This window comes from Aricia agestis, chromosome 1, assembly GCF_905147365.1.
Source record: "Aricia agestis chromosome 1, ilAriAges1.1, whole genome shotgun sequence".
In the NCBI taxonomy this organism is placed as follows: domain Eukaryota; kingdom Metazoa; phylum Arthropoda; class Insecta; order Lepidoptera; family Lycaenidae; genus Aricia; species Aricia agestis.
Genome location: NC_056406.1, coordinates 8,016,329 through 8,040,312, shown reverse-complemented (window position 1 = coordinate 8,040,312; position 23,984 = coordinate 8,016,329). Strand labels below are relative to the sequence as shown.

The following is a 23,984-nucleotide window of genomic DNA, read 5'->3' as shown; positions in this document are numbered from 1 at the left end:
TGTAATTACTGATTTTTTCATGTCTAAAACATCGTGATTCCATAAATAATTTATTCAAGTATGCGCATTGCGCACATTTCTGCTAGAATAAATTCACAAATTTTCCAGTAGAGGCGCTTCTTACAAGTTAAACGATAGTTAATGTGAAACTCGCGCAAGATGTTTGAAAACTCTTTTAAAAGGTCTTTAAATATTTTTGAATAACAAAAGTAGACTTACCGTTTTGTACTAGTTGAAAGCAGTTCAGCGTACAGCTTCTGTAGCTGGCTGAGGTGCTGGTTGTACAGTGTCAGTTCTTCGCCGCTGAAGTTGGCGCGGTTGTGTACGCACTGTTCCACCTGAAGGAATGAAAAAAAGTAGGCTTTTATTATATTCTCCTACTTGAATATAGTTTGGTCGCAGAGCACCAAGGTGATTTTCACTCTGACTTATTTATTCCAGGGGGTAATAATATTACTATCACGCTACAATCCCGTACCTGTGAGAACGAGATAGTAATATTATATGTTCTTGGACGAGTTAAAGAGACGTCAAGTAGTATATTATGAATTTCTACATAAGTATAGGTTTAATATTATATATAAGTATAGGTTTTATATTAGGTGGAATAGATTAGAATAAAATGTCCGTACCTTTGAATGGAATTGATCGATTTGTTTGTGCTCTCGCTGGTGTTTGTCCAACTCGTGTTGCACTGTCGGTAGATCGGAGCCGTATTCGGATTCGTGAAGTTTTTTCTGTAACAAATTAGAACATTAGTTGACTGGCAGTACGACTGTACCTTTTATAAAGTGTCATACTATGTAAGTTTGAGTTGAAGTTGGAGAGTTACAGTCCCTTTCATAGAGAAGCACTAGGTATTTTATATATACGAAATCCTTGACGCATATTTGTTTGGCAGTTGGCACACAATAAGCCCACAGTATTTTTCAAGTAAAGTATAACATAATATGCATAATGCGAGAAGACTACGATGCGTTCTGGCCGTAGAAACAACTACCGAAGGTTCAGTTAATGAACGTGTTAAGTACCTAAATAAAAAGAGAATCGTTATCTCCAACTCACCAATTTCTCCTTACACCACCTGGTCGCATCATGCAGCTGCTGGAACTTGGGGTCGGCGTCGTGGACCCTCGTCTCGAGCACGGTGCGGGTCTCGCGGCGCACCGTCGTCTGCTGCACGGGCATGCGCACCGACGACAGCCGCGGTACCAGCCGCCCCGTGAACGCCGCGCGCGCGGCCAACCACCGCTCGTGGACTTGTTGCACCCTGGATACGTAGAGAGAGGTAAATAAATGCATAGTACTATCTACAATATCTTCAGCCTAATATAACCGATTTTGGTCGGTTACACTCCCCTTGTGTACCAACACAAGCGGAGTAAAATAAAATTGTGATATTTGCGATGTCATATTACCCCTATATTGGTCCGTATTTATGTTTATTTTAAGTTAAGTCTAGGGTCTGTTAAGCAATTACTAAATGAGTTAAAAAAGGTTAGCCAGAAGTTTGGTCCATCGCTCGATGTTCATTTAGCAAAAACAAAACTTTAGAATAAGCTATCTATAACTTAACAGGCGATAGGTAAAAACATTTGATGTAAGAGAAACATTTAAAAAAGTTGGCAATAGTCAATCATCCCCCACCTCCTGAGCAGCTCGGCGGCCTGCGGGTACCGGCCGTCGCGCAGCGCGTGCGCATCGTGCATCATCTCGGTGATGGTGTGCTCGGTTGCGCGCAGCTCGTGCTCGATGCTCTCCGCCGCCTGCTTCGCCTCGGCCGGGTGCACGCCGCGCTCTAGCCGCCGGATCTCGCTTTCGATGTGGCGCTCGATGTTGTCCAAACTACCCTCCGTTTGTTTTATGTCCCTGTCACAGATAAATGTAAATTCGATACACTGTTGCAACATTTTGAGGCTTTAAATAGATTGGGGTATGCAAGTATAATACGGACGAAATATATTATGTATAGTTTGTGCGTTCTAAGATGATATGGGTGACAGTTTTCATGTTCCTTGCTACGGGTTTTTTTTACAAGAAAACAAAAAAATCAAAATGTAATAAATTATATTCCATCTACAAAAACAAATGTTTCCTATAATTGTAAATGAATAAAAATGAAAAGATGCTAAATGCTAACTTATTAATAAAAATTATAAATTACTATTTATAAAAACTGTGAAAATGTCATATGCATGAAATGGAACTTATGTCAATAGAGATTGACTCTGATGAATCGAAATCAAATCGATAAAAAAGGGCGGCCATCTTAAATCGCCGGCACTACTGAAACCTTCGTTACGGTTATGCTTTGTAGGTAAATAAAAACTAACAATAGAAATAGGAATTATTCCCATGCGTTTATATTTTGGGAAACATAATAATAATGAAGAATGTTCTATTTGACTTTGATAAAGTCATAACCTAAATAATTATACCTATTTTCAAAAGCAAAACCTAAAAACAAATTAAATGCTCTTGTTATATTATCATACCGTGATAAAATAAAACAAGTATCTTTAAATTAAAACTCATAATATTATAAAGACGAAAATATAGTACAGAACAGGCTAATTCGCCGTAAAACGCAATAGCGTGTATTTACACGGGTGCTAAGGCTGTCAGTTCTGGCCTAAAAAAAATTTGACGGCCACCATACATTTCATATTAAGTATTTGTTTTTTTTAATGTGATAATATTACGATTACGTAGAACTCATGGTAACCCTACTGCTCACGATTTGCAAGCATTAAATGCGTCGAACTCTTCACATCTGGGCCCTGCTTCACAAGGCGCAATTCGACTCTGATTCGGAAACTTCTTCGCGCGCTAAGCATTCACCAATGACAGCAGGTTAAAGTTTCCGAATGCGTGTCGAACGGGAATCGTGAATCGCTCTGCTGATCAATTTCTAACCTGTGCAGTTTCTCAGCCAGCCGCTGCAGCCTCTCCAGGCGGCGGATCTCGTCGGCCAGGTCCCTCTCTCGCTCCTGGTGCGCCATCAGCAGCCGCGACCATGCCTGCTCCAGCGCCTCCGGCCGCAGCGTGGGCTCGATCTCGATCTCACCCACACTCTCGAAGTATTTCTGTGGGTGATTATAAGTTGATTACGAAAATTTGAATTTTGAAATATATATCACTATATACGTACAGTTACACACATATCTACGCACTCAAACGTTTAAAGGGCGTGCGACGTACGAGTACGATGTACGCGAGTCTATGACCTACGTCGACGTGTAAAAAACCAGATTTGTATATAGTTTTACAATGACTAGCGGTTTTTATCATGTTCGTAAAATAAGAGGCTAGTTATATATTATTGCATTAATTAATACCTCTAGTTCCCGGTAGAGGTGGAATAGCTTCTGCTTCTCTCTCTGTCGTAGCGGCACCTCTTCATTTCGGAACCGCGTGCTCTCGCTTAGCAACTTTTTCATTTCAATCAAAGTTGACGGGAAAGCACGGTCCTGAAAATAAAACACATGTTTACGTATTGTACAAAATAATACTACTAAACTACTAAACTTTAAACGTACTAAACTTTCCAAAAATACAATATATACAAATTAATATTCACATAGCAAAACATACACTAGCGCTAGTCGAAGTATAAAATAGAGTTTATCGTGGATTACATTTTCTCTGTGCTTCTTCATATGAATGAAAAAGAAGGCATGATATTTCGACAAACTACTAGCAATTAACCAGACGGGCTCAAGTTGGATTTAAACGGCGGTACATTAAAATACCAGGGCCACACAAACTATACTGAGATCTCACCTGCATGAGCGAGCATTTCTCATGCAGCCAGGCGCGGTGCTGCGCGGCCTGCTCGGTGTAGCCGGCGGCGCGGCGCTGCGACTCGGCGTCGAACAGCGGGTGCACGCTCGGCGGCTCCGGGAACGTCTCGTACAGCGACGAGATGTACGTGATGAGAGACTTCTCGTCCGGCTCGTGTGTGTCCACATCTAGAGAAAAAAAACGAATTAATTAAGCAACAAAATAGTGAATGCAATAGCTTGAAAGACGCAGCATCGATGTTGTACGTAAGTCATACACGCAATTGCGTACACGTGCACGCTTAATTTTGGAAATGAGAACTTAATTTACAACTTCTGTTTTTTTTTATGAAATAAGGGGGCAAACGAGCAAACGGATCACCTGATGGAAAGCAACTTCCGTCGCCCATGGACACACGCAACATCAGAAGAGCTGCAGGTGCGTGGGAGGTAAGGAAGGGAATAGGGAAGGGAAGGGTAGGGAATTGGGCCTCCGGTAAACTCACACTCGGCGAAACACAGCGCAAGCGCTGTTTCAATCCGGTTTTATGTGAGCCCATGGTATTTCTCCGGCCGAGCCGGCCCATTCGTGCCGATGCATGGCTCTACCACGTACCGATTTATTTGATAAAGTTAAATAAATCATTGCATTTGCTCTTTATACACAGTAGAAAATATATATTTAGCATACGAGGAGTTTCTCAGCATGATACTGAATAAATTAAGTAAAGGACAGCTCTAACGAGTGAAGTCATTGTTATTAGCTGGAAGTGTGCCACTGCACCGGTGTCTCTTACACTCAAGTAAGTCATCTATCTTAATAATCGAATATAATGATCTCACTCGCCCATTGTTTCAATGACTGCAGTTTACTCACTAACCTAAGAGGCACAATTAACAAAACAAGGAGACAACATATTGGACGAAATAAAGTCCCTATTCATGTCATTACAATATGCCTGCTGATTCAATTGTTGTATTAAAACAAAATTCAATGATCCCTCAACACACTCACTAAAGCACGCGAAAATGTATAGTTAATAGTGCATAATCACAATAATCTTGCAATGTCGTTATCGCCGGTACCTTGTGGTGCGGCGATTAGTCGCGCCAACATCGGAACAATGAGAACGGTACTATAATTCCTATTGTTAAAACACACATGAATTATAATGTCTGTTTCTCATAGGGTGCACGACATAAGTAATGCATCCTTTGCGGCTCTGTTTACAATTTTATAAAAAAACATTGTTTGTCTTGTAAGTTAACGAGCATATCAAACTCGATAATGAATACATCGAGTGAAAAAAAATTCTGTTTCAGAAGCAGGTCAAAATATCTGTACTGTAGAATTCATTTTAAGACATCATTGCTTTATAGCGTACCATCCGAATCTACAACTATTATGGCTAGGTTTTGAATGTATGAATTTAAAATTACATCTGAATATTTAAACAATAGACATGATTCATCGACCAATCAAGATACACCTTGCAGAGGAAGCAATCGAAAAGCGACTGAACCGTGACCGCCACTCAATTTTCTGCATTGAATTCAATGGGACCTGCCTGCAACCTGTCGATTACTGAACAAGATATGCTCACGATAATAGCTATGGCATTGGCATGACATGACATTAGCAACATGGGATCATCGTTATTATCTTCAAGGGCAATTCCAGTCGGGAAAAGAACTCACCTTCAGGATCCAAAAGCCTCGTGACACCGTACTCCTTTTCTACAATGTGGAATGCTGTCTCTAATCTCTCACGGACCTGCCTTGATCTGAAACACAATCATTAAGCATTATTAGAAGATACCATCCATAGCAATTAAATTTTTTAATTGACTTATTATCATCTGATTTATTTATTACAGTAACAAATGCCCAAATAGAGTAATAGAGTCAGGACTTTATACACTAAATATGAGTCCAATATCGTTCATCCGATCTTCGTTAGATTGTGAGGCTAACGCTAAGATCGGATATGACGGATGCCATGGACGGCGGTAATCGCTTGCTAATTGCTATGCGTCAGCTCGTGTTTCAACCATAAAAAAACTTACCTGATATTACGCCAGTCTATCAGATCAGGGCGGTTCCTGTGTATGAGCGCGTTGAACGCCAAGCCGTCTCGCCATGACGACGTGAAGTCCGCCACCCTCACACCCGGGTACTTGGCCGTGGAGCGCCGCGCCCAGCTGAGCAACGCCTCCCGGGCCGTCACGTTCGGCTCCTGTCCCACTACGATGTCAGATATCTGGCGAGAGAAGAAACCAATGAGTATCAGATACAAAAGTACTGGCAATAAACAAAAGTCTAAAGATTCAGCTGGTGGATAGTCGAAGAAGTTCCTTTCTTATATAGGCTCTTGCTTTAGTTTCAAAGCAAAATAGCTTGAGCTAATGCTTATTTACTTTCTAAAGAGCCTTTTAGGAATTAAAATCGACTGCAGATAATGTATTGTGGAATCTAAATACCAACAACATAATCATTAATTACACAAACGTTCTACGTTCTTGGTGACCCTTATCCTAAAACTATTTCATTTTGTAACACTCGGCATTTTCTGTTATGCTGTATGCATTCATTTATTCGCATTCGGTAGCCTTTACAGTGATTGGCAAACGTTACGAAGTTCGCATTGTAAGTCAGACTGATTGTTAAATATTTATTCGCGATGTTCCTACTTTATCTCGAGAATGTTGGGCAATCTGCCTTTATAAGGAAGGCGATCGTGTGACCTCCTTTCCTGAAAGGGACAAACAACTGGGTACAAGTTGCAAAAAATATTACGTGCGATTTCTTGTGTTACTATAACCTCGCTAGTAGAGTATTGACGTGTGACCATAACAGTATAAAGAAATTGTTGACCTTAAAACTCATAATACACAGCTGCTCAAAGTAAAACTTTTAAAGTCTCAAGCCACATAAAACTTGCTTAGAGAAATGAGGCCTATTGTTAAATGAAATAAGTTTTGGCTGCCAGGAAATAATCATAGAAGCAATCTATCTAATCTTGAATGACTTCAAACTCTATTAGCGATGACCACGCCTGCTAACACGTCTCATGTGGAAGATGAGGTATAAATTACTCGGAAATTACACATGACCTGCGAATCTATTAGGTCGGTCGAATTAGAAAGTAACGCCAAAACACAAAGGAAAACAAGAACACAATTTTAGATCTTTTGTAGAATCAGAGTCATGGTGTGGAAAAATTAATAACATAGCTGAAACTAGTCGCCGCTCCGTATACTAATTTTCCATCAAAATTATTAAAGTTTTGTTTATTCTTTAGACAAGATACAGATTGTTTTAGATAAGCTTGAAAGTTGCTCACTTCAGGAATCTTATTTTAGGACAAAGCTTGGGTACAAGATCCAAGTCACTAATAACCTATTCAAAGTTGTAAACGTAACATGAATAACACAAGGAGTGATAAATTAAAGACGTTATGTCCAGGCGCAAAGAGGCCGTCTCCTGCCACATAATCTCGCTTGGCCTGCATCCAGGATCAATTATAGCCAGAAACTATGAGGAAGTCTACGGTAACATCAGACGAACGGGGACATTTGTTATTTCTGAGAACCGTTCACACTTATATGACCTCATATACTTGAACACGCCCATAAAACATCCAGTATAATATTGTACTTCAGAATATGTCATAAATTACTTGGAAGCCATACATTTTGTCAGGTACACTAAAATCAAGATATTATCTCTGCAACATCATTTTGTAATGGTAGGCTGAACTCATATGAATGGACCTAAGCACCACATAGTACATGCAAAGTAAAATGCCTTAACGATGAAGATGATGAGTGAAGTGAGTTAATGAAGCTTGATATCACATTTCAAGAACGAATTTATCGTAAACCACAAATATTGAAATCGGTAATACGTCAATACGATCTAAGTAAGACCCTGACATGACGGCGATGACATCATACATCCAGCCATGTAACGCCACCTACGCGACCATACAGATATACATTTAACAATACCTCTAATAGCTCCGAGTTCATTATTGATTCTATATAATACTAGATGTCCCGCGCGGCTTCGCCCGCGTAAATTAGGAATTTTACGGAAACCGGATATTTTCCCATAAAAATAGCTCTTATGTCCCTACTCCCTTCACTTGGTTTACTCTACATCTGTGCCAAATATTGCCATAAAAATTGCTCCAGTAGTTCGTAATTTCTAATATTTCTCCCGTTTTTCCCACATTTTCCTGAGTTTCTTCGGTCGTATTAGTTTTAGCGTGATAATAAATAGCCTATAGCCTTATTCGATAAATTAACTATCATACATACTCTCAGTTCAAGCAAATATACTCTCAAGCAATATTAAGTATCGATTTTTTTAAATTATCGCTTGACAAACTCGAGTCTCGATCTAAAAGACTATGCAAAGTACCAATAACAGGGTCATTATAGGCTCATAAGTCATAACCATGGGACGATGTATGGTATAAAATGATAGTGATGATGATGATGATGATGAATGTAATTTGCGTAGTAGCATATGCTTTCCGTTCTTAAAACAACGCCGAATTTCCCAAACTTGTATCTATAAAGAATCAGGAGTTCTCTCAGCACCTTCCGAACCACGGTATACCAGGTATACCTCGCTGCAAAATCATGCTTAGAATACTTCTCACGAAACCGAAGTCACCACATGTTTCCATATAAATTTTGAGAAGTTCCCTCGATTACTTATGCATCCTTCATCAGATCACCACTTTTGTGAATATAATACCAAATTAGGATGATACCACATATACCAAAAGAAAAATTTTGAAAATCGGTTCACAAACGGCAGAGTAAATCGCATTCAATATTATTCTAAATTGAAATAGAATAATATTGAATGCGATGATAGCGCCGTCCGCCGGATCTAATGTAAAACATTCCAAAATCAACAACTCCTTATAAATAAGAAATTAATTGAAAAAACATTTTCCAGTAGACCAAACTGTAAATCTAAACCATTCTCGAATCTCCACGAACATACACAAAAAATTTCATCAAAATTGGTCCAGTCGTTTAGGAGGAGTTCAGTCACATACACACGCACACAAGAAATATATATATTAAGATATGGCGGCAAAGCAAGTCTCGTTGCAAATCAAAAGCGAATTTGCGAAGAAGATTTTTCTGAAATGGTTTTACTTCAAATCATCTAAACTGAACACCTCCTGCCCTAATAGTAAATAAGGAATTATTAGAAACTAGTGGTCCCGCGCGGATTCGCCCGCGTAAATTAGGAATTTTACGGAAACCGTATATTTTCCTATAAAAAATAGCTTATAATACTCCCATCACGTGGTCTACTCTGTGCCAAATATTGCCATAAAAATTGCTCCAGTAGTTCGTGAGATAAACCCTTTCTAATATTTTCCCCGTTTTCCCCACATTTTCCTGAGTTTCTTCGGTCGTATTACTCATAGCGTGAATTATCACGCTAAGATATAGATATAGCGTAAAAGCCTTACTCGATGAGTGACCGAGGTATACCTGGTATACCGTGGTTCGGAAGGTGCTGAGAGAACTCCTGATTCTTTATAGATACAAGTTTGGGAGTTTCGGCGTTGTTTTAAGAACGGAAAGCTTATGCTACTATGCAAACTACATTCATCATCATCATCATCATCATCACTACCATATTATACCATTTCATAGTCTTTTAGATCGAGACTAGAGTTTGTCAAACGATAATTAAAAAAAAATATATACCTACCTTATATTATAAACCTGAAGAGTGTTTGCTTGAACGCGTCAATCTCAGGAACTACAGGTCCGATTTAAAAACTTATCTCAGCGTTAGATAGATCATTTATCGAGTAAGACTAGAGATAGGCTATATTATATTATCACGCTAAGACTAATACTACCGAAGAAACTCAGGAAAATGTGGGAAAAACGGGGGAAATATTTTTTATGGGAAAATGTACGGTTTCTGTAAAATTCCTAATTTACGCGGGCGAAGCCGCGCGGGACATCTAGTACATCTATACATCCAAACCAATTTTCGCCTTTATAATATTAGTAGGATAACAACAGTTTTACACCAATTACTTTTATTCATGCCGACACGATTTTAAAAATGATTTCCAAATTCCATTTAGGTAACAGCTTTTCGGAGTTTGTTATCTTATTCAAATGATCAATATACTTTCGTTTCGTCGATAACAATGCAAATGTTCTCTTTCTATAACAGAATAACTGTTGTTCGACAAGGACAATGCTTAAGACAAATCGTTCTTAGCGCGTGCTCCATTTCTAAACCAGACATTATCAATGTTTGAAATTGTATTGATGCACAGTAGTTCGGTAATACGTTATAATTTGATACATGTATCGAAAATGAGTTAGTCACGGTTCCAATACAAAATGCATGTGTGAATTATTAAAGTTTGATATGCAATACATGTAAATAATAATGTTTGCTGGAAGCGTCAGTCGCTAATGCACTCGTCTCGGTCATTGGCAAGGATAACGATCATAATAATTCATGTAATAAAGAACAAGTTTCCATACGAATTTTATTACTACTTTTACTTAAAATACTAATTCATGCCTTAAGGCGAGGATAAACCCCAATTTGTTATTCCGTGACTCCCGGTTTACCTAGTTCCAATATAATAACGAAGCGTTAAAAAATATGAGATATAAACATTTTAATAAAACGTAATACTTTGGCTGTAATTAATTTACAAACTTACCTCCGAAAAAACTCTGTTTCATCGAAATATAAGTATTAACTAGGATAATTGTACATTTTATTTGAATAAATTGTTAGCAAATCTATATTAAAAATTCTTTAACCGAACAATTTTGTTTCTTAATAATTATTTCCAAAGATATTTAAAAAAAACATGAAAAATAGAGAAGATCCGCCCGTGAACCTACAGTTTTATGCTAAGCTAAAATGAATCTTATTGCGATGCGAATACGCTTGGTCTTTGGTTGTGTGCAAGGTTATCGTTTTTGATTGAGATTAATCCCCGCCTTAATAAGCACTAAGCCATTTAGATCAATTTATTTTACAGTAAAATAATAAAGTGAAATCAAGTTATTTGAAGTAAAAACTAAACTTTTACAAATTGGGGACATCCTGCAATCCTGCACTGGTAGTGCACTCGAACCATTTGAAAGTTTTTACAGAACCCGCCATATAACGACGTCGACGGAGTATTTTAATTAGAACTAGACGTTCGCCGCTGGAATTCGTAGAATGATCGATTGATTGACATACCGGCTGCTATAATTTAGATAGTTAGTGCAAAAGCTGTAATCCATGTAATCGTCGCAAATGTTTTCCGAAGTGCATGACTACACAAATCTTCATTTCACAGAACGGTATCCGAGTGATAATGATTTCAGAACAGTCACATCGAAAATGTTATTCTGATAAATCGAGGACCTAAGCATGCGCATGTACTAAGCTGGTTAAGAATCTAAGATAAGAGCTAAATAGAGGAGAAGAAAGTTCACACCGCGCATCTAATTAGGATAGTTGGACAGATCGTGGTAACTGCGCTCGCCGCGACGTGAGACTTACACGAACAATAGCCAGGTGTCGTGGAAGAGTTAAAAGTAAATTAGTATTAGTTTCAATTTTATCAAAACTCATTGTTTCACGTCGAGTTAATTTGAAATCGTTTTTCTTAAACGTAATCATTTTTGAAAAGGGTGACGCACTAAACGCGAAAGTGTGTCAGGAACGCGACGATCTAAAGTTAGCAGTTTCGGTTGTTGTGCTTTTTAATCGCACTTATCTTGTGCAATTTAATCGCGAATAACAAAAAAAAAACTGCAACTAAATTCACTAGCTTTGTAAATACAATCAGAAATCAGAGCACGCTTTATTCTAGTTTACGGACCATTTTGTTCAGTTATTAAGAGGGGCCATAATCATTCATTTCTCTCATCTAGTCTGGCTTATTTGGTCGTGGCGAGACGTTATCAGCCGATCACGAGCTCACGAGGGTACGCCACGATCCAAATAATTCACTTGAATATGTATTTCGTGAATCCACTTTATTTAGAGAAAGTTCATTCCAGTTACCAGCTAGAGGAGATTAGTGGGAATTGGGAAATATCTTACAAATTGCTTTACGATTGAAGTGCCCAGTACTTTATGCCCTAGCGCCTCCCATTTCAATGTAAAAATTTATCTTATTACCGTGACCATTACTAAATACAAAGTGGCCATAAATAAAGAAATAAAGTAAAAATGTCCATCGATTCTTTTCTATCATTGAATGGCGAAAATTTTCAAAGATATATTTATCACGATTCACGACTCAATAAAAAAATCAACGGCCTTTAAAAACAGGTTCATGGATTGACATTTGACATTGTTATTGTAAGAATTTGCTAGGTCTTAAAGGCTTCCATGGTCTCTTATAACATTTCCGGTTTAAGTTAATTTACTTATTTCTAAAACCTTAGCAATAAGCCTTTTCATATCTACCCCAATTTAAAAATAATAAAAATTTTAGCAAAGTATTTTGTTTTCCTTTTAACATTATATCATTTATAGTTCCTGCGTAAAAGACAAGCGGCATCATCACTCCTAGCAAACCTTGACAAATTTGGTCTATGACATCATCAAAACACATTAAAAACATAAGAATTCCATGGTAAAATACTGACATAATAGTCCAGGGTCGATAATTTTTAAAACCAAAAAAAATCATAATAGGATGAAACCCATTAGAAAAGGAGGGAAATATGATAAAAATTAAAGGAAAAATAATTTACGGGCGATCTGAGGTTGGGAAGGGGATGGGGGTGAGTTTTTAAGGGTAAAAAACGGTTTTTCTCGATTTCCGGCAAAACTAAAAGTCCTATCGAAAAAAGTCAAATGGAAAAGTTGTAGATAATAAAAAGATCTAAAACTTTTGTATTTACACTTTTTTCACATAACCTCAAAATTTATGTGAAAAATTCAAAAAACCAAGTTTTTGGTTTTTTATTTTTATCTTTTACAAAAATTATTTTTTTATAACGAAATTTTGTGAAAACTTACCTTTTTATGTCCCAAATACACTGTAATTTATTTAATTAAAAATATTTATTTTTTCACCTTATTTTGAATTAATATCGAAAAAACACCCTAATTTTCAATCGAAAATTCACCCGTCAAAATATCAGCTTTTTTCAAAAAGTTGGTGTGGTTTCTGTTCGTTGGAATCTCTATTTTCCGATGGTAAAAAAAAATATATATGTTACTATGGTAAATCTTCTCAGAAAATGCAAAAATTCAAAAAAAACTTGAATTCGAAAAATTTTTTTTAATTATTATAAATAATTTCATCTAAAAAATGTGATTGCTGCAATTTGTTTCAATTAAAAAGTTGATTTATTTAATTCTAATTACATTTATCAAAATCATTTAATGTGTTCTGTTTTTTAATATACTGTAATACATTATTTCTTGTATCGCTGCTTTAAACACATGAAATTTTTTCTTTTGATTTATTACCGAAAAATCCACCGCAGATAAAGCAATGAGATTCAAAATTAAATCCAAGAGCATCTTTAATTACTTCTTTTCCTTCCTTTGCTTTTTTTTGTCTTGAACTACAAAATGTAGCTATTGCGGTCTCGTCATTATATTGACTTTGACAACTTCGATGAATAAAAGCTGATGTCAAAGTCTCAAATTTTTTGTATTTATTGTCGATTCTTTTTTTGCTGGATACCACTAAACGATTCAAAGCTGCTTTTTTTATTGCATACACTTGCTTATCATCTGACTTATTGCAAATGATACAAACAGATTCATCCATACTGATAATCTGAAAAGACAAAATCGAATTAATAATGTCTTAACTATTTAATCGTGAATAAACTCCCATGAAAAAAAAATTAAAGAAATCAATGTCAAAATGTATAAATAATATATTATAAATCTATAAAAAAGTATAAAATATATATGAAAATCGGCCAAAAGTTTGTTTTATTAGAAATATATTTACGATATATATTTTATATATTTTTATAGATTTTAAATATATTTTTTATAGATTTTGAAATATATTTTTTTTCATGCGATTAACTAAATTTGTTTGTGCAAAATTAAGGAGATAATTATTTTTTTATCTTGTACTAAAATATCATTTAATGTAACAGCTGCTACGAAATATATAGTATATAATAGTAGGTATGTATGTAGTAAGACCCAGACCCGCCTAGCCCCTTCCCCACTTCTCCACGAAATACCTTTTGATGGGCTACAATTTTTCGTAGGTCACTCAGGTATATATATAATTTATCTCAAAATAGTTATAAATAAGCATCTACGCATATAATTTAAAGAAAATTAGACAACTTTCTCCAAATATTGTAGATGTCTTATTAAATATTAATTTAATTAACTTATTTGTTTGTTAATTATAGTAGTATATTTTTATTTGCAATTTTTTTGTTATCAACGTCACATGTAATCTAACGTTTTTCGAGTAATTAAAGTCTAAATTTTAATAAATAGCTCAAAATTATTTATAATAATTAAAAAAAAGTTTTTCAAATTCAAGTTTTTTTTTAATTTTTGCGTTTTCTGAGAAGATTTACCATAATAACATATATATTTTTTTTCACCATCGGAAAGTAGAGATTTCAACGAACAGAAACCACACCAACTTTTTGAAAAAAGCTGATATTTTGACGGGTGAATTTTCGATTGAAAATTAGGGTGTTTTTTCGATATTAATTCAAAATAAGGTGAAAAAATAAATATTTTTAATTAAATAAATTACAGCGTATTTGGGACATAAAAAGGTAAGTTTTCACAAAATTTCATTAAAAAAAAAAAAAATTTGTAAAAGATAAAAATAAAAAACCAAAAACTTGGTTTTTTGAATTTTTCACATAAATTTTGAGGTTATGTGAAAAAAGTGTAAATACAAAAGTTTTAGATCTTTTTATTATCTACAACTTTTCCATTTGACTTTTTTCGATAGGACTTTTAGTTTTGCCGGAAATCGAGAAAATCTGTTTTTTACCCTTAAAAACTCACCCCCATCCCCTTCCCAACCTCAGATCGCCCGTAAATTATTTTTCCTTTAATTTTTATCATATTTCCCTCCTTTTCTAATGGGTTTCATTCTATTATAATTTTTTTTCACATTTCATTATTTTTAAAGGCTTCTACCCTGGTCTATAATTAGTAGATCCTGATATTTTATATAGTGCACAATATTATATCTGCGGACATACAGAGTACAGAGTACAGATAGTGTGACATATCTCGTGCATGTAAATAGAGTTTCTCATACCATTTATGGAGAAGCGGCGAGCGACGATGCAATACACGTTTCACAGATTACGTTTCCAGATAACATACAAATCTTATTTGATCATCATTTATCGCGAAATACAAAGTGTTTAATAGTGCCACCATCAAATACACTTCTTTGGACTGAATATTACATCTCTATTACGATTTCAAACGCAGATATATCTAACAAAGAGGTAAATTGTACAGCAAGAACTTTAAGTAAGCAGACTCTGCGTAGACAGGATCTCGAAGAATCTTTGGCCGATGTAAATGAGATGAAAAGGAAATGCGAGTGAAGCTCGCACGCAACAAGTGTATCGCGTATCACTTTTCCAATTATTGCCCTATGCTTTCCCCCTCGTTGCGTCCATGCTTATCAGCACGGAACACTTTCGATATTCTCTGTACTGGCCCTGCCCGATGCCGTCGTGTTTAGTACACTGACAAACACAAACCGGTCATGTGTGCAGTTAGTGCAATACTGGGTTGATTAGTCGGTATTAGATAAGTACCTACAACGTAATCAATTTTATTTAAAGTTTTGTTTTAAACAAAATATATGACAAAAGTCAAACCTAGCTGTCTCATAAATCATGATATGATATGGCTAAAGCTAAAATCTGCCATCAAAATCTACTGCCAAAACGCCTGGTGCTAGCAGTAGGCCTTCTAAGCTGAAGTTATGTTAACGAGCTCTTCCAAGTGGCTGCATCAAACAGGATGTATCCTGGGGCTGTGACATGTGAACTTTTTACGCAAAGTTGCACGCGCCGCTGCCTGCGCAGGCGCACCTGTTCGCGCTTCCTGTCAGCCATCTTGGATCAATATGCCATACTAGATCCTCGACAATTAAAGAAATTTAATATGTAACAATCGAAGCACTCATGTGTTACAAATTAACAGCGCCCAAGGATAAAACCTCGTTTGAACCGAAACATCAATTTAAGCGCTAGCTCTAATCTCGTCCTAGTAAAAAACAATGAAGACGATTGTCGGCGCGCGATTGTTGAAGACGTGCAAAATTTGATATGGTGTGGTCAGTAGCGCGCATATCCGGACCGCGCCGCGCCGTGATTTATGGACACGCAACGCTGACATTGACGACCGGCCTGTAATTTTCTAAGAAAGATTGGTCTCTCGTTCTCTTTATTTAGTTTGTACATGTGAATGCATATCTAGGCCTCAGCTTAGTACTTGTATCTTAAAGTCTAATGAAACACGTATGAAGTTACAATCCAAAAAAGCGTAAGCCTTTCTACGAAAACCTTTCTTAGCGGATTAAAGAGTTGCATGTATGCAGTTTGAGCAAATAAGTTCAAAGTCCAAATCCTTGAAAATACAAAATATTCATCATCAGAAACGACAATGCGCGTCAGAATGGAAAATAAGATTCCTAAGGAAATTATATCGCGTGAAATTTGTTCGCAACACAATGCTGCACTCGCTCTACAGAAATCTTGCATGCCTTCTGACCATTAAATTTTACTAAACGCTTGGAAATAATCCTCTCTACTAGTTATGCCCTGTAAAACAGATAAGATAGAGCCTTAATTTGTTGTTAAACAAATAAAAGCTTATTACAATTTACAATAGATGTGTATAACTAGTAGTAACACAATAAAACTTTAGGATGAGTCACAAATTTTGGCACCGCCTTTGGAGTTTTGAAGCAATAATTACAATATGAATCAGATATTTCATTCATAAAAAAGAAACAAAAAATATGAATTAAAATAAAATAGGTAAAGATTACTTTATCTAAAGATAAAGTATTCAATTTACCTAGGAAACAAACTTGAAATTAAAAATATATCCAGTTAATATTTTAATTAATTTGATGCGCAATATATTCAAATTAATGTACAAGGTAAATGGGCTACAAAAATACTGTAAGTGTGGGTGTGTCATAACGATTTAAGAAAAATATTATTTACTAACATAATATTGAACCTTTGTAAACAATAATACCTCGGTATAAAACTTGTTTTAAAAGTAGACTTGTTGCAACTTAGCATTATCTTAAATCCTTTATTGCAATTCAGAAAGACTCCAACAAACTTGTGTACATCGTACGTTCTATTTCCTGAGAAAATAAATTTTCATGTCGTTTAAATAATTACCATTTTCCAATGGAATGGACAATTCTTTCACATAATTACAGTACTTGGCGGCGAAGCGTGAGATACACAATCAGCATAGCTCAATAATTAGCATACCGCATTTAAATGAGGCAAAAAGATGAGATAATTCATTTGCCGATTCCATGTTCGAAACACTTTCCAATAATTTCGAGCGACATAAAAATTAATGTACTACGGTAAACATTAGAAACCTCTGAAGGTAACGATTAAAAGCGATGGTTAAAGGAGCTTAAGCTGCGTTTCCACCAGATACCAATAGAATCGCTTCATCGACGTGACCTCGCTTAGCGCAGCGTTCTATTGAGTCTTAAAAACACATTCTTTGCAACACATCTCTGGTGGAAACGCAGCCTTATAGCGGAATCTGTCCATCATCTGAATTCTTTTGTCTATGCCCTACTCTATAGCAGTCTATGGCTGGACGTTTCCGGCTCTCTCCGGGGAGTGACAGTCCACTCACGACACTTAACGGTTAATTGAACGTGTAAATCTCTTTCTTCTGGAATGTACCCTCCCACCATCAATCCGCTGTGAGAAACTGTCACGATTACTTAAGCTAATGAGTCAAGATGATCACGTTTATTGACAGATTTCTCATCGTGATCTATGGACGTCGGACACGGGTTCAAAGCGGTGAATGGTGAGGAAGTAATTTAAGGGGATTTTGTGTGGTTGTGTTATTTTGTGTAACATTAAAATTTTTAGCTGATTTGAAAATTTGAAAATTTTCAGTGAATTGTGAATGATTTATCGGTTGTATCTATAAGAATATTATGTGCAACCGATAAATCATATTTTGTAATAAGAACTAGGCTGCATTATTTTGTTTTATTTACTGATCCAGAATCACAATTTACATCACAATTATTGTCGTGTTGCGAATCATTCACAGTCGTTTATTTCAAGAGTTGATCTTTACGTCGGGAGAATGTCTGAACTATTGTTAGTCTGTTAATATTTCGAGCCGGTCCGTTTTCGGATAACATCTTCGAAATAAATATTCCGTTAGTTCCATTAATACAAGTCATTATGTTCATCGATCGCTAATTATGATAAACAAATATCAAACTTTTATGTTTTGGCCCTCCTAACAATATTAGCGTCTAAGTAGATGAAGCCAAAAAAATTAAAGGTCGGTCGATGATCGATCCGAACATGGAAACTTGATGCCACCAAGTTTGGACAACTAAATTTATTTGACAGAATAAGTACACATCTTCGTTTTTTGCGAAAATCTTGATCTTTGTAGTACTGTATCAGTTTTAGTTGATCTTTAATAAAAATTCAACAGAGACATCATCGAAATTAAATGCATCACAGTCGTTGCAACCTTGACTAGTGACTTTGACAAGGATATTCAAAATTTAAATATTCATAGCGGTCTTCAAATACCACCGACAGGAAGAAAATTTACAACATCCTCTATTTAAGATTCTCCGCAGGGTCGACCAATGGTTACTTTAAACATATTAGACATCATTGTTTGTAATGTTAGTCACCTGTATGTACGTTACCCTAAAACACAAGTCCGATACCTACGGCAGAGATGACGTGGGCCATATAAAATGTATCCACATGACGTCATTCAAGTACAAACTTGTAACATTGATTAGAGTCATTTGCATGGAGGTATAGGCAACATATTAATTGAAGCAATCTACTCGTACCCACCAATAAATAAAACAGAATACATTTCACAAGAATCAAAAAATCGTTATCACGAAGAGAAAACGTATGGATAATGTCAGTACTCGGTAGGCCTATCTATAAACTTATGATTCAAATTCATAAGCCTGTTGGATCGAGTGTTTCGTTAAGCAAACATCCACTTGACCAGATATAGCTCATGACTACACCCGAGATAAATCCTGGCCATATTCGGTCGCAATTCACTCAGAGAGAGCTCCGAGAGCACGCCGAGTATTTATAAGCTACAAAGAACTTTCAAGCTTTTGAATAAGCGATACGGTTATCTGAAAACGATGCGATGAATCCAAAGGTAAATATAATGCAAGATTTATTACGGAGATACTGTATCTTTATAAAGAGCCTATTTTAGACGTTGATTTATTTAAATTGATGAAAGCTTCTTGGATACCTGCAAGAAGCTTTCAAGAATAATAAGTAATGTAACATAGAGATCCTATATTTTTTTTGTAAAATGAATTCGAAGTTTACCTTTACTTTTCTGGACGGAGTCGCTTCCACTTCATAGTGCCTATAGCTCTCAGCAGATCTGTGCACCTCCCTCCCCCCTCGCACGTCCTCGGCGGACGCCTTTTCTTCGCCGCGGGTGAGCGTGGTCACTTTCCTCACTATCCTCGTCGTGATCCGCCTCTGCCCGCTGTCGTCTTTCTTCGAGATCTTCGTCGATTCCAGCGAGGAACCGAGGACCTCGGTCGACATGCGCTTGTTCGTGTGAATCGCCTGCAGTTCCGACATACCGCTGCCGCCGGCCGACATCGGCACGGCCAGGGCTCGCTCTCCGTCGTACTCGAAGTGCGTCTGGTTGCCGTCGTGGACTATCCGACCGTTGTAGCTCTCCTCCCGGAACGACCCCGAGCGGTAGCTACTGGACCTCTCCATGCCCGGGTAGTTCCCGTCGTACACTGTCTCATGTTTCGTCAAACTGTCTCTTAAACTTCTAGGCACAGAAGCGAGGTTCAGACTCGTCGTGATGGGGGAGCCCACCGGGGACGGCGAAGACTTTTTCAGACTCGACTTCAGCGGTTTCGCGTCCTCGCCCTCGATAGTTCCTTGCACGAAGAGGCGCTTGCTGCTGCCCTCTTTGACGAATCTATACATCGACATTCTCGATTCGATTCCTCAGGCCTTCGACGCCCGTTTTTGCATAATACTGAACTTGACGCACTGGAAGACCATTACTTACGCATTACGGATTCGATTCGCGTTCAGGCACACCGTTATGTGACAAAACTTACAAACAGATTACTTGAAATGCTACAATGATGAGTGGGAAATTGCCGAGAGATTGACTATATTTAGACGTATTGTGCGGAGGCCAGGTGCGTTTGCAGATTTAATGAGATTGCGGAGGTTATGTGACTTGCATTACTTAAGAAAATTATCTTCTTGCAACAAAAAGCCTAGATGACATGAGACGATGTAAAAAACCCTCTAGTAAGTAGTAGCCAGGTTAAGAAGCTATAGATAAATTATCTAAACTTAACTACTAACATATAAATAATAATAAACGGCGTCGGTTCATTTGTCGAGCTTCGAAAACAAACATTAATGTGATTCGAGATGAAAGTGAATAAAGAAAAGTGAAGGTTGATCCGTTACAAGTTGCCAGTGTTAGTGCGCAATGGATTAAGCAAGTTTCGACGCCTTTTTTGGAGGGACACTCCTAATACGTCGAGTGGACCTATATGGTGCGCCTTCCGCCGGACAGAGCCACGACTCACGAGGAAACGACAAAACAATATCCTTTCCAATGGGACATCGTAGCCTGAGTTGACCCGGCTAGCATGAATCAATCACTAAACTTATTTGAAAATTATTAAAAGAAATATTATTTATTATTATTTGACGGGTGCTTCATAAACCTGTATCTCAAATAGGCATGAAAAACTGGCTAGATCGCTCTATGCACTACACGAAAGTAAAATTTTAAGGCAACTTCTAGCGTCAATTATTATAAACATAAACTGGCTGACCTTGACCAACTTAGACTTATTTACATTAAATAGCGAATAAAAAAAGTTCAGCGGCATTTATCTCTTTATAATCTCCTGTTTGATTGTTAGTACAACGGTTTGTATAAAATTACAATTTTTCATTGTTGTAACCTCCATGTTTTGCCATTAACATGGCGCTACGAAAACCAAAGTAAAATGTTTTTGTTGATGATTGTAACTTTTATGAATAACATTGGTAGGTTATTTTAATCATACAAACGGTACTATCAGAAACTCATGATGGCTTTTAGCTTCATTACCACAAGCTTGGGCAGAGGGTGCGCTTCGTTGAAATCTTTTACTGTTTTAGGTGTTACAACAGGTTTAAATTCGCTAAGTTACTTGAAGTTCTTTAATTAACCCCCGACAAAAAAGAGGGGTGTTATCTTCAGTAAGATCGAACTAAGCAATTAAATAAACTGTCACAGAAGTTCTGTATAGCTCAAAATTATTATAGCCCCCTTATTTCATTAAAAAAAAAAAAGTAAATCACAGATAAATAACAAAAAAATCAGCGTTGATAATAATCACAAGTCGCGCGGACCTTGTTCGCGCCATTATGACCTATGTGATGGCGTAACCTGACATATGATAATCACTTAGGATAATGTTTAAACAATACAACTCAACTGAGAAGCCTTTAGTGCAATTGCCGTAGCGTTTTCACAAAATTGTGTGAATTTTTATATCTAATAGAAAAAGCTGCTCCTAAATTTTATCGACAATAATTCCTTGGTATCAACAATCGCAAGCCATGCACCACGATTTTAACTAGACTTAGTTTTTATTATTTTTAAGTAGGACAAGTCAATAGACAGGCAACAGGCAGGCAGGCCATATGAAAATTAGGAAAAGATCATGTAAATGTTCGGTAAGTGCAGCTTTTTTTCAAAGTTTTAGGTACTTCTTGAACTATGATCCAAACTATGGGGAAATGTAGCTATGCACCCAATTTGGACCATAATAAAGATCTTTTGGGACACTAATTATATGGTACAATGCCAGTGGAGCATATATTTAACATCTATAGCAGTAGGCGGGCAACCTGTTGGCGAGTGCGGAGGATGGGGGCAGAATCAATGCCCACACCCACATCACACCTTGGTCGACTTTTATGGTAGCGAAATATTATTTTTAATGTACCGAGTAACAATGATGTATTGATCAACTTGAATTTGTTTGTGACAACCGAAAAATACAACTAATGAGCGCAAAAAACAGTAGAAACCTACAGCATGTAGGCTGGAATGAAAAATGAGAGAGGAGTGATATTCATATCGTTTTAAATAATAGCTCTTCATGCTTTTCGAATTAGTTGCAACGATGAAGGTAATGAAGCTGAATTCTCTTTGTTTTTTTTTTATTTGCTCCATACTCTACTCTACTTTACCAAAAGAAACCCTAATTACTGAAATCTCTTTATTAACATCGGTAATTTAATCACATAGCGTAGAAATGTATTTTACATTAATAATCACGATGGCGTTGTGATATTTCGTCAAATATTTCATGTATTAAATTAGCAATTATTACTTTTGTAATAAATAATATAGCACATCACACTAGGATCTATAACAGAGTATATTCGAAGGGGAATCATTATATTTTTGCAATGAATATTCATAACTTGTATTCTGCAATGTTGTGCATAATACATAACATCAACATATTGTGATAAATTATGTGTATAAGTCTACGAACATTATAAACAGATCAGAAACAAGTTTTTCTAAATGATATGAAGATAATGTTCTAAATGCCTTTGAACATGTCGCAGTCCGGAATTCGCAATCATTATAAATTATTTATTTATGAATAAAGAAGGTCATTAAAGCACTTATTTCACAATTGGTTACTATTAAGTCTTAAAATTTACATAGATTTTGTAGCAGTCACAAATATTTTAATGACAAACTGTTTATATTTTGATCAAGATTATAATTTATTATAATATCTCACAAGAAACTCTACATCTCTAAAAGTTTTCTCATCTTATTCTCAAAGATTAGATCGAAAGATATCTTGAATTTAATTAATACTGTGATTAGTTACGGTAGATAATGGAGTTTCATCAAAGGTTTAAATTCACTCTCTAGTTACAACTTACAATTTTAAGAGACTTCTTCCTAAATGTTTACTATGATGTGCAGTTAAAATAAAAATAAGGCTGTTTAACTCTTTAACAGCTTACTTTACGTTATCGTCATAAATTATTTCTTGGCCTTTACTTAAATCATTTGCATGACCCTTTATTACATGTATGACCTAGGGTTTAATTAAGTTAAAGAAGCAATGTTATTGGACAACAAGAACAAAATTAGTTCCATGATCCATCATTGAAAATACTGCTAAAATTAGCTTATCAAATAAATCCTTATTATTTTGAAGTTAACGATGCTGAACCATTTACTTGAGTTTGTTTACGTCTCATACGTACCTACACAAGCAGATAACTAACAAATGAAAAAAAGACAATCATGACGAATTAAGACTTGAAAAAATAACAACATCGTAACTTCATAAGCCACAATTGAAAAACAGTAGAACGTGAATGGTTTTCAAAGTACGATCAGCAAACATTGCGTCAGTATAAACAATAGTAGCCACACAGGTTGAGCAAATTATTTGCCATGTTCATTAGTTAATACATATTGACTTTAATGCGCCAGTAACGCAAGCCGGCACAACCTCCAGCAATTTCGACAATTTCCCACCGATATTGTCACAAGAACCGTTAAGCGTTTACCGGTCGGCGAGTCGCGTATCAAATCCGCAATGGCACAACACTCAACAGATATCACACGCGACGAATTCTTTTCCAAGTTTTAGTGTGTTAGTGTTTTAGTTCGTATTCGTTTTTTCGAAATGTGAATTCGAGTGCGCGCGCGCTTTAGTCGGACTCTAACAGGTGACTGGCGGCGCGGCGCTCTGCCGGCTTACGGCTTACGGCTAGCCGCGCGTGACGGCGGCGGCGGCAAAAAATGGACCGTGGGTATAAACATCGCTTCCCATACGTGAACTCCACCAGGACACGCTGCCGAGGTGTGGATTTCCTTTGTTCG

The 23,984-nt window shown here is 36.5% G+C and overlaps 1 protein-coding gene across 11 annotated transcripts in view; it reads right to left on the bottom strand.

Annotated features, from left to right (window-relative positions):
* Positions 1-23,984, bottom strand: part of LOC121727179 (microtubule-actin cross-linking factor 1) — a 204,574-nt gene that overhangs the window by 80,584 nt on the left and 100,006 nt on the right. For 9 of the 11 annotated variants that reach the window (XM_042114865.1, XM_042114892.1, XM_042114899.1 and 6 more), the window contains exons 1-11: positions 23,669-23,817; positions 19,400-20,092; positions 5,849-6,042; positions 5,481-5,566; positions 3,784-3,971; positions 3,339-3,470; positions 2,917-3,086; positions 1,648-1,869; positions 1,066-1,270; positions 633-737; positions 220-338 (exon numbers count right to left, since the gene is read on the bottom strand). In XM_042114865.1, the coding sequence (XP_041970799.1) occupies positions 220-338; positions 633-737; positions 1,066-1,270; positions 1,648-1,869; positions 2,917-3,086; positions 3,339-3,470; positions 3,784-3,971; positions 5,481-5,566; positions 5,849-6,042; positions 19,400-20,032 (2,054 nt within the window). In that variant the 5' untranslated portion in view covers positions 20,033-20,092; positions 23,669-23,817. Of the gene's footprint in view, positions 1-219; positions 339-632; positions 738-1,065; positions 1,271-1,647; positions 1,870-2,916; positions 3,087-3,338; positions 3,471-3,783; positions 3,972-5,480; positions 5,567-5,848; positions 6,043-19,399; positions 20,093-23,668; positions 23,818-23,984 lie in introns of those variants that run through there. The other 2 variants (XM_042114947.1, XM_042114938.1) reach the window with 1 other exon arrangement.